Source organism: Protobothrops mucrosquamatus, unplaced genomic scaffold, assembly GCF_001527695.2.
Source record: "Protobothrops mucrosquamatus isolate PMUCROS unplaced genomic scaffold, P.Mucros_1.0 scaffold9558, whole genome shotgun sequence".
In the NCBI taxonomy this organism is placed as follows: Eukaryota; Metazoa; Chordata; class Lepidosauria; order Squamata; family Viperidae; genus Protobothrops; species Protobothrops mucrosquamatus.
In genome coordinates, this window is record NW_015395347.1 from 1 (window position 1) to 10,324 (window position 10,324).

Consider the following 10,324-nt stretch of genomic DNA (forward strand, 5'->3'; position numbering starts at 1 on the left):
AGCACCCTCTCAAAATGGCAGCCACAGGAGTCTTCCTCATTCACAGGTCACCAAGCTGTAGGGAGGACAATTTCTGAGTTGGAGGGGCATCCTTCTTGCAAAGCAGAATCTCCCTTTTCGATCACACTCTCAGCAAATCTACAATTCTCCTGTTTTAGAGATGAACTGGCTGGGAGGAAAGTAATTTTCTGCTGAGGTGCATATGCCAGTGATCGGAGTTTGGCTTTGATGCATGTTAGCTATCTTAACTCAGAAGGGAAAGAAAGAAAGAAAGAAAGAAAGAAAGAAAGAAAGAAAGAAAGAAAGAAAGAAAGAAAGAAGGAAGGAAGGAAGGAAGGAAGGAAGGAAGGAAGGAAGGAAGGAAGGAAGGAAGGAGGGAGGAAGGAAGGAGGGAGGAAGGAAGGAAGGAAGGAAGGAAGGAAGGAAGGAAGGAATTGAAGGAATCTGAGGTATATCAAGCACAACATCTGCACCCACAGGGTATCAAGCCCCTGGGAGCTGGGCAAGATCAAGTCTTTAAGGCTCATCTGGGGTAGTCATAAAATCTTGGAGAGCGTACAAGAGATTTCCCATCCTTCTTTAGGTGAATTCCTTAAAGTGGAGGAAAGATATTTTTTCTTTTGATCTAGACTAACAGAAGATTTTATTATAGAGGCAGTCCTTGACTTACAACCGTCTGAAGGCCTTTTTTTGTATCCTTTTCTCCCCACTTCTTCTTCTCACTTTTCAACTTTCCCCCCTTTCAGCCCCATTTCCAATGTTTAAATCTTTTGGGGTTGGTTAAGTTTTTATCTTACCTTTCATCGAAGCTTAATAAAGTTGATTTAATAAAGAAGAGGTAAGCTGATTTTGTAACAAAATATTCCCCTGGAAGCTTTCTAGGGTCAATGACCGGCCCTCTTTTGACTTTTCCCCAGAGTTCCACCCCATTTCTAGAGAAGACTCACAATGGTGAAGGTTGCATGGTCCAAGTCATCCTCTTCCTCTTCATCAATGGGGACAGGCTCGTTTCCTGCCGTGATGTGGACGGGACCCTGAGCCAGCGTCTTCTTGCCTTTGTGGGCAGACTTGGCCTCATTGCCTTTGGGCTGTGAAAGGAGAAGAGGAGATAGCATCCCTCTAAGCAGCAGCACAGGAAGGAAAGTCCCAGGTGTGCCAAGAAGGAAACGGAAGGGAAAAAATATCAAGTGGGTTGAGAAACTGGATTCTGCTGCCTGGATTTTCCAGGCGATTTCTTTGCCCCTTAAAACAGGGTTCTTCCATCTCTGTGATAATAAACTAAAGGTAGAGGTTTCCTCTGTCCAGTCATATCCGACTCTAGGGGACGGTACTCATCTCCATTTCACGGCCAAGGGAGCCAGCGTTGCCCAAAGACAATTTCTGTGGCCATGTGGCCAGCATGGCTATATGCCCAAAGGCGCACGGAACGCTGTTACCTTCCCACTAGAGGGGAGCCTATTTATCTACTCGCATTTGCATGCTTTTGATCTGCTAGGTGGGCAGGAGATGAAGTATATGGTATTTAAGACTTTGAGCTGCTGGGGAGAACTGAGTAATTTTAAGAGCCTATATAGCCAGATATGAAAGCATCATTCAATACATGCTCAAGGATAGCCAGTTGCAAATTGTGTACAAGCAAGATAGTCGCAAAGACTCTTTTGGTGACCTCACAATCAATCTATGAGTTGTCTTCTTCTGCAATGTTTCTTAGACTTCTCAGCCTAGATCACAATCTGGGGAGGTCCTGATGTTCTCCCACCCTATTAACCCAACCCAATCCTTCTTAGCTAACCAGGTCTAACAAGGACAAGCCAAAGCATTCACCCTGCCCAAATGTCTGAAAAATGGAGAGTAGGGATGTTCTACCCAGAACATGAAGTTGGTCATGGCTTATTCACACAAACACACAGCCAGGTTACCAGCACACGTATGTGAATTTTGTTTAAAATCAGCAATGGCATGGCCACCAAGACAGGTTAACACCAGTAGGTACCTGTTCTTTTTTATCCTGTTGCTTTTTATCCTTTTCTTTCTTCCTTTCCTTTTCCCATTCCTTTTCTTGGCTTTTGGCTGGCTGCTTATCCTTGTTTTGTTGGCTTTTGGCTGGCTGCTTATCCTTGTTCTCTTTCTTCAACTTCTTTTTCAGGGTATTCTTATTCACCCCGTCCTCCTTTGGGGCAAAACATGTGAATGCGCATAGAGGACAGAACATTCACCTTACTCTTGATGGAGGGAAGGGGGCAATGTATCTTAAGACAACTGACATCTGTACGCTCAAAATAATAATAATAATAATAAATACCGCAGTCCTTGACTTACAACTGTAATTGGGACCAGACATTTCTGTTGGAAAGCAAGACAGTCGCGCCTGATTTAATGGCCTTTTCTGGCCAGGCAGTTAAGCAAAATCACTGCACTTGTTAAGGGAAGCATGCAACTGATAAGCAAATCCAGCTTAGAGAGAGGAAATTTTAGATCCTAAATTTTAGTCCGCCATTTTCTCCACCAGAAAGTCCCAGATCCTCAGTAGCTCATGCTTACCTTCTTCTGTCCTTCTACTGACAGGTTGTCTGCAGGCTGTGCAGAAGAGATCTCGCTTCCTGGCTCCTCCTTGATTTGGGGGGGCTTGTTGTCCTTCCGGATTTGGGGCTTCACCACTTTGTCTTCAGTCTAGATCAAAAGAACAGCCCACAAGGGCATAGATGATCAGAAAACCCTCTTTGCTGGCCAATTTGGTGATCCTTCTCTTTATTTGTGTCAACCCTTCCCTGTATAGTGTCTCCCATCTCACTGCATATTTCTGGGGCTCTGGAGAGTGACCAGCTTTAAATCTCAATGGGGAAGCAGAGATGGTGCACCAATTGGGCCTCCTGGAATGTTTGCTTCTGCCCAGGAGCAGATGGCAGCTGTGACTGTTGAGGCCTTTGCATGGATTCAAACTATGCGCTAATTTTCCACCATAAGGACTGGAAGCTTGAGTTTTGCACCCACTAGCTTCCCAAACAATGCATAGAATAAACCAAAGGGGCAAACTGAGCTTGCTTTTTGGCAGAACTGACCTCCTCTGTCTTTTTCGCACTTTCCTTCCTTTTCAGGTCTCTTTTGATAAGTTTCAGCAGATAATCTACTCGTGTCTGGAGCTGCTTCCCCTGTGGCTTTTTATCGGTCTCAACTGGTAAAATCTGGGGATGGGTGGAGAAGGAATAAACATAAAAGAGAGGTTTAAAGTCACCCACCTAACTTTGTGCCCAAGGCAGGACTAGAACTCATAGTCTCCTGGTTTGTAGCCTGGCGCCTTAAATGACTAAACCAAACTGGCTATTTTATGCATAAAATCAACACAAAAAAACCATTGTTTGTCAAGCTGCAGAGCCAGTTCTCCCCATATCTGATGCTGCCACATCCTGCAGAAGTCCCTTTTTCAAGCATCATAGTATGGTGTTGCATCTATAAAACATGACCCACGTGTGAGGTTCCTTGTACCTTGTCAGTCAGGTTCAATTCTGGGTCTGATTTGATGAGCTCCCAGTTCCCACATCCGTGCTCGTAAATTCCCCGCAGCAAGCAAGAGTCCTCTTCCACTCCCCAGTCTGTATCGAAATGGGCAGATTTGACACGGCAGTTCAGATGGAACCTAGCAAAATTGGAGGAGAGGACGGGCGAAAGATGAGAAACAATTCCGTGTGAGACGCCCCTTGTTAATAAAGTTCCACATCAGAACTGGATAAGACAAAGGAAAGGCAAAGTTAGAGGTATGTGTGAAAGCATGGTGAAATTGTCTCTCTTAAACCTCTTCTCCCTAGCTGACCTCAGTTCCACTTCAACTGAGCAGAGGACCATTCCTTAAATTGCTTTAAAAAGGCTTAGTTGAAAAGAAGGCAATACAAAGTTGATCCTGAAGGAAGTCTTATCTCTCCCTAGTTATTTTTCCCTGGAGAAGATGAGGAACCAACTTCTGCCTAGCCTGTAAGAATCTAGCAGAATAACCAAGTTGGAAGGGACCTTGGAGGTTGTCTAGTCCAAACCCTGCTCAAGTAGGAGATCCTATACTATTCCAGACAAATGGCTGTCCAGTCTTTTCTTAAAAGCCTCCAGTGATGGAGCATCCACACCTCCTGGAGGCAAGCCCTTCCATTGATTAATTATTCTCACTGTCTGGAAATGGGTTAATAATTTAACTGCAATGATTAGCTTAACAACTGTGGCAAGACAGCTTGTAAAATAGTGCAAAGTTCATTTAACAACTGTCTTACTCAGCAACAGAAAATTTGGGTTCCATTGTGTCTGTAAGGCAAGGAACACCTGTAGAAGAACATTCAAAGAAGATTTCAACTGCAGGAGACCTGCTGCTAATCTGGTAAATTATCCTGGACTGGACTCTTGGTCTAATCCAGCAATTCTCTTGGTTACATTCTCTTGAGTCAAAGTAATGGCTGCCTCTTCCATATTTATGTTCTAGAATCCATTTAGATCTCTCTTCACATGTACAGTATGATATTATCTTTTTCCAAGGTAAAGGTCAACAGAGCATAAATAACAACATACTACCTAAGGGTCCATTTTGTTTAAGAGCAACGTGTGATTTTTTTCTCTCCTCAAATATGTTTCCTTCTTCTTTTGGGGCCAGTCATGGCTGCTACACAAACACACACACACACTTCTGTATGTCTTACATGGTCATGCTTACCTTGCCCTCTCCACTGGGTCAGATGGCATGACCTGATGGAGCACTGCAAACTCCTGCTCATGCTGAATGATGGCTTTGACATTCACCTGGACTCCAGAGATGTTAATTGTGGGTCCCTTTCTTTTCCCTGGTCCTTTGCCTGAACAAAAGGAGCCACACAGAGTTTTCAGTCACAATCAGATGGGGTGAGTTGGGAGTCGCATTTAAAGAGCACATCAGCACCTGAGACTTTAACCTGTTTCCATTTTGGGGCTAAAGTACCAGCCTGTTATTGTAGGAGAAAAGCAGGCAGAACTGCGGAGGGTTGGAGTTAAACATGTCATCAGTTTAGAATCCTTGCATTGTCACAAACAATCCAAGTCACTCTCTCTTGAATTCTGTTGAACCTTATTTGGTGTCAATTTAGTACTGAACTTTAGTTGATTAGGTTCTTGCATAGAGGCTTGAATAAATATTTTATGCTGCAACTTAACATATAGTTCTCATCCTTTGCACCTGACAGTGATTTTGAAAAAGAAGAACTAGGGTTGACCACCACCCTTTTCCCATCAAAGAAAGCCCCTTTGCTCACTTTCAATTGGGTTCTCATACTCCTGCATGGCTGAAGCACAACTGTTATGGAGAAGTTCTCCCAAACGTTTAAGATCAGCTACAGATTTGTCTACTAGTTCGGCATCCCGAGCGATGCATTCCAGTCTAAAAAGGAGGAGATGGGATGTAACAAAGATGCTGTACAGCAAATCAAGACCCTCTACCCTTCTACACATGCACAAAAATTGGACATTATTTTAAATCACTTCCAGAACATGGATGGACTAAGAGCAGCTACTGGAGAACAAGTCATAGCATCTTGGTGAGGCTTTACTCCAAACACAATTAATGATGTATCCCACATAACATGTGCAAACCCGCAAGTTGTGTTCCTAGGTCCTGCTGATCTAACTGAAGACCTAAATGCAAAGATGAACAATACTGAGGGAGCAGGAGAGGCAAACCTGCCCCCTAACCTCCTAGGAGAATGCAGGAAGCCTTCTGGCAGGTGGTGATGTCACTAAAAAGGATGAAACTGAACATAGCCTAGCAGGACCTAATTGATAGGACCAGCCATCTCCTGGAAGTGATTCTGAGTGGCGCACGGCGATTAAAATATAAAATCAAAACTTGAAACCAAAGGTGCCTGAAGTTTGATCATCCCACCAATCCTCCGATGTCCCTACAGATGTAATTTAGTAGACTGCACCTTCTCTCTAATCTGGCACTCACCGCTCCAAAGGAACACCAAACTTCTTGTAAGCCTTGATAAATCTGTGGAATTTAAACAGGGAGAGCAACGACCGTTAGAGAGGGTTGCTAAAGGTCTCCATTTTGTTTCCCCCTCTGTTTGTGGGTCTGGTCCCGCTCTCTTAAATTAAACCCCTCCAGATGTGCCCAGAGTGCAATTCTCAAGTTGCCCAATATTTACTAAGTCAGGTTAAGCAAAGGGAGGCGGCAGAAGGTTTTTACATTGTTTTCTTCCTTTCCTCTGGAGGCTCAAGACCACTGGAGCAATCTCCCCTCCTTTCATCCCCACCAGGCCTCACTGCAAGGTAGGCTGGGCATCCCTCCCACCCTTTCCAGTTCACCTTAGCTCTGGCAAATGATGAAAAACACATCCAGAAGAATCCCTGGGTCTCTCCCCGGTGCCAACCTTCTGATTTCGGTGTCTGTAAATCCTTCCACCGTGTCCTTCTGAACGCTGCAAGGCCTCCTTTTGCATTTCGGCCTTTGGTCATCATCTGATTCCTCCGTCTCGGTTTCCGAGCCAAATAATATCTGCAGCTTTCTCTTTATGCCAACACCCGAATCACTGTCATTGGGCTGAGGCTGCCAGGGCCAGAAAAAGCCCAGGGTTAGAGGGATCCTCTTTGCCAGAGGATGCAAACTGCAGGTCCTCCTCGACTTACAATAGTTCATTTAGTGACCGTTCAAAGTTACAACAGCACTGAAAAAAAGGACCTATGACTGTTTTACCCACTTAGGACCGTTGCAGCATCCATTCCCCATGGTCATGTCATTTACACTCAGATGCATGGCAACTGGTTCACATTTATGAAAGGTTGCAGTGTCCCAGGGCCGTGTGATCACCTTTTGTGACCTTCTGACGAGCAAAGTCAGTGGGGAAAGCCAGATTCACTCACTCTGTTCCACACCAGTCCTTTTAATTGCACTGCTAATGCTACAAATTCCAAGATCTTTGATGCTCCTTTTCTGGGCCTGTACCTTAAACTGGGAAAGGAGTTCGTCGGTTGCACTTGTGGACGGTTCGTTCTCTTGTGTCTCAGCCAGGCGTAAGATTTCCTCAATGTCCATTTCCTGGAAGCAGGGGCAAGAGTGCAGTCAGACACACACCAGTATGAAATATTACATTTGCCCTTCTAAAGTTCTGATGTGGATTGGAAAAGTTGTGAATGGATTGGATTGAATTGAGTTAAATGTCTGTCAATTACAAATGACATCCCAAGAAGAATCAAGGTAATCTCCACTCAGAAATATAGGTCAGAAAACTCACCTGTGGTTCAGATTCTTCCCCTTCTGCGTCTTTAAAAAGGCCTTCAGCTCCAAACTGAAGTTCCTCCTTGTTGATTGGGTTTGTACTAGAGAAAAACATGAAGCCACTGGCTTGCACAAAGCTTTCCAGTTCACAAGTACTTGGACCATATCTTAGCTCACTTTTCCAGGATCTCAAATAATCTAGTTCCTCATCCACCTCCTAATCTTTTTTATCTAAGAAAACTAGGCAATTTGCAATTCTGAGTAGCTAAAATAATTCTGTCTTTTTAAAATCAAACAATGTTACAAATAAAATGTTTTTTTAAAAAAAGACAGTAATCTTAGCATAAAGCATGCGTTTAGGTATCAATGACTATGTCTGGCTGACAACCACAACCATCTCATTTTATCTCATCAAACTTTCAAAACAGGGATTGATGCTAAATGACTTGGTTTGTACTGCCTGTGAAGCTGAAGGAAGTTCCAGAATCTACTGAATTACTGCTATTTTTTCCTCCTGTTCGTAAAGGCAGTAACATTTACCACTTGCCTCTACTGAAGTTATAATCTTCTGTTTATAATCTTCTATTTATTGAAAAAGCACCTTTGGGACAACCATGACCTGGATGACTGTGAATCTCCATAGGGATAGAGAGGATCCCTTCCCACTGAACAATTCACCCCAATTAATAAGCCTAAGTCTTATCACCTTCCCAGATTAACATTTAAAGGGTACCATAAAAGAGCCACCTTGTTCAGCACACCAAAAGGCCCATCTCCTTACTTGGATCTGTCTGAGCTATTGTCCAAAACCGTCTGTCTGGTGGTGTCCATCTGTTGTATCATGGGATGGTCCGGCACCATCTTCTTCTTCGCTCTTTCTATAATCTCCTCTTCCACTGTTCCCTTTGTAACCAAGTGATAGATATTTACCTGCAGAATCCAGGGGATGCGTGAAATAGCTATGTAGGTAGCTTTTTATCCTTGGTGCAGCCAAGGTGAGGCGCAGAAATCTCTTTTTGGATCTCTTCCTAGGTCAATGACTCACCTGATCAAGCACTAGCATGCTGCAAATCAAAAGCTACCGGCTTCTAACACCTTACAATAAAACCAAAATTTGTCTTACCAGGATTAGTTACCTTTGGGCTTGTAGATGTCGCCTTTTCTGCCATGTCCACCAAGGCAGCCCCTTTGGGGGAACTTCTGAATCTCTACTTCCAACTCCACCCCCACCCCACCCCAAATTCCTTCTATCGATATTATTTAACTTCGCTGCTCACTATTTCAAAAAACAATGAAAGAAATAACCAGAGTTTTTATTTCCCAGCCTATCCAATCTGGAAAGGTAGGATCTGAAAACCTGGACACCTGAACTGGGTCAACTGATGAAGAGCCACAGGTAAAGTATGTCCACTCCACAATTTGCCCAAATTCAAAATGACCAGTAAGAAGGCTCCCCCCATATAACTGCCTTCACCCCTGGGTTCCAAGTTCTAAATTCCATTGCTCAGTGCAGGAAGAGGTAACTGACGTGGCAGGCAGCCAATCCGGTCTATGCTTAAGGTGTTGGCCTAGAAATCAGGAAACTGGCATTTTAGTCCCCCCTTATTCATGAAAGCCAGTTGGATGACTTGGGGCCAGTCACTCCTTTTCAGCCCAACCAACCTCACAGAATTGTTGTGGGAAAAACAGGAGGAGTATTAAGTACGTTCACTGCATTGAGCTACTTATAAAAGTAATAAAGGCGGGATAAACATCATATAAATAATAAAAATAATACTTACAAAGTTCAGGGGATCTGAAAGGAGTTAGAAGAGGGAAATGATAGGGTTTTTTTCTTTTAGCATTTCCTAAATCAAAATTCTTGAAAATAGTAAAATGTTTCCAAATTTGAAGAGCGTTGTTAACCAATTGGCATCTTTTATTCCCTTCTAACTTATTTCTCTGGTTTTGGTGAGCTCTAAAACTATTTCCCAGGTGTTGGGATATTTTTTTTTTCTTAAACCTCTAATTATTAACAAAGCACTTTATTTTTTATTACGTTCAGCCAAATTTTGGCTTCGGAGTGAAGTCTGCCAATGTGACCCAACAGGCTCAAAATGAAAATCTGAATAGTGATAAGGAAAGGGTGTAACAATTACACTGCCCCACTTTCCAGCTTATTGCATGTGTCTGGAAATGGTATGGGGTGTTGTGATGTAAACATTGTAAATTATTTTTTGATTTAAAAAAAAACGCAAATAATTTTTTCTTCTGAACAATGAAGTTGTGAGTTTCTGTTGATGCAATCTTTACGACAAACAAAAAAAAAAAGGCATGAACTGAATCACGTGTGTGTTTGTTGAATGGGCTAGTTCACTGTTAAGGCCAGCTCACCTTGCGGCCAAAATAATTACCAATTTCAGAAAACTGAAGATCAGTAAAATTAAAATAATGTGTCATCGGATTTCAGTTAAAATAGATGAGGAAGGGGAAGATATCTAGCTTTGATCATATATAGGCGGGCAGGTGGGAAATTGCACATGCCTGCCAGCCAGAGGTTAAAAACCATGCAGATGTGCCACGATTCAAAGTTGGTGGGATATTTTGGCTCTGTGGAAACCCTCCACTTTCTCAATAGGCAATTCTGGTGCCTTCACTCAAACAAGACATGGAGAGTTATGCTTCCAGCTGCCCTAGATGTGTGACCGCAAAGCAGAGGCAAGGAAAAACACAGTGTTGCTCAAAATAGGTGGCTGAGCCATCAGCACCTTGGAGAGAGATTCCCATGGATTTTATTGTGGAACTCCCCGAAAGCTCAGGGAACAACAGTAATTTGGGTTGTGACTGACTTATTCTGAAATCAGGTCCATCTCATCCCTTGCCAAAAGATTCCAACAGCCAAAAAACTGGCAAAGATGTTCTTGCAGCACATTTACCACTTCTATGGGGCACCACAACGCATTATCTCAGGTAGAGGGGTCCCATTCACGTCAAAGTTCTGGAGAGCTTTTCTGGACCTCCTCAGAACCGAGCAAGGATTTAGTTGTAGTCACCATCCGCAGGCAAATCACGTGGCCTAAATTCAAATCCCTGCACTGAGACATTTTCCAAAGGACTGGACACTTT

The 10,324-nt window shown here is 43.3% G+C and overlaps 2 protein-coding genes and 1 long non-coding RNA gene across 3 annotated transcripts; all 3 read right to left on the reverse strand.

Annotated features, from left to right (window-relative positions):
• Window positions 1–2,990: 2,990 nt before the first annotated feature.
• On the reverse strand, window positions 2,991–5,286 carry LOC107301010 (chromodomain-helicase-DNA-binding protein 2-like). Its single transcript, XM_015830282.1, has 4 exons — window positions 5,259–5,286; window positions 4,688–4,826; window positions 3,484–3,634; window positions 2,991–3,182 (listed from the first exon to the last, which is right to left on the reverse strand). The coding sequence occupies exons 1-4, from the start codon at window positions 5,284–5,286 to the stop codon at window positions 2,991–2,993; spliced, it is 510 nt and encodes a 169-aa protein (XP_015685768.1).
• A 55-nt stretch (window positions 5,287–5,341) lies between these two features.
• On the reverse strand, window positions 5,342–6,412 carry LOC107301012. Its single transcript, XR_001549255.1, has 3 exons — window positions 6,375–6,412; window positions 5,951–5,992; window positions 5,342–5,383 (listed from the first exon to the last, which is right to left on the reverse strand). It is a non-coding gene; the product is annotated as an uncharacterized LOC107301012 (long non-coding RNA).
• A 444-nt stretch (window positions 6,413–6,856) lies between these two features.
• Window positions 6,857–8,282, reverse strand: LOC107301011 (chromodomain-helicase-DNA-binding protein 2-like). Its single transcript, XM_015830284.1, has 4 exons — window positions 8,265–8,282; window positions 8,001–8,149; window positions 7,236–7,320; window positions 6,857–7,039 (listed from the first exon to the last, which is right to left on the reverse strand). The coding sequence occupies exons 1-4, from the start codon at window positions 8,280–8,282 to the stop codon at window positions 6,857–6,859; spliced, it is 435 nt and encodes a 144-aa protein (XP_015685770.1).
• Window positions 8,283–10,324: the final 2,042 nt, after the last annotated feature.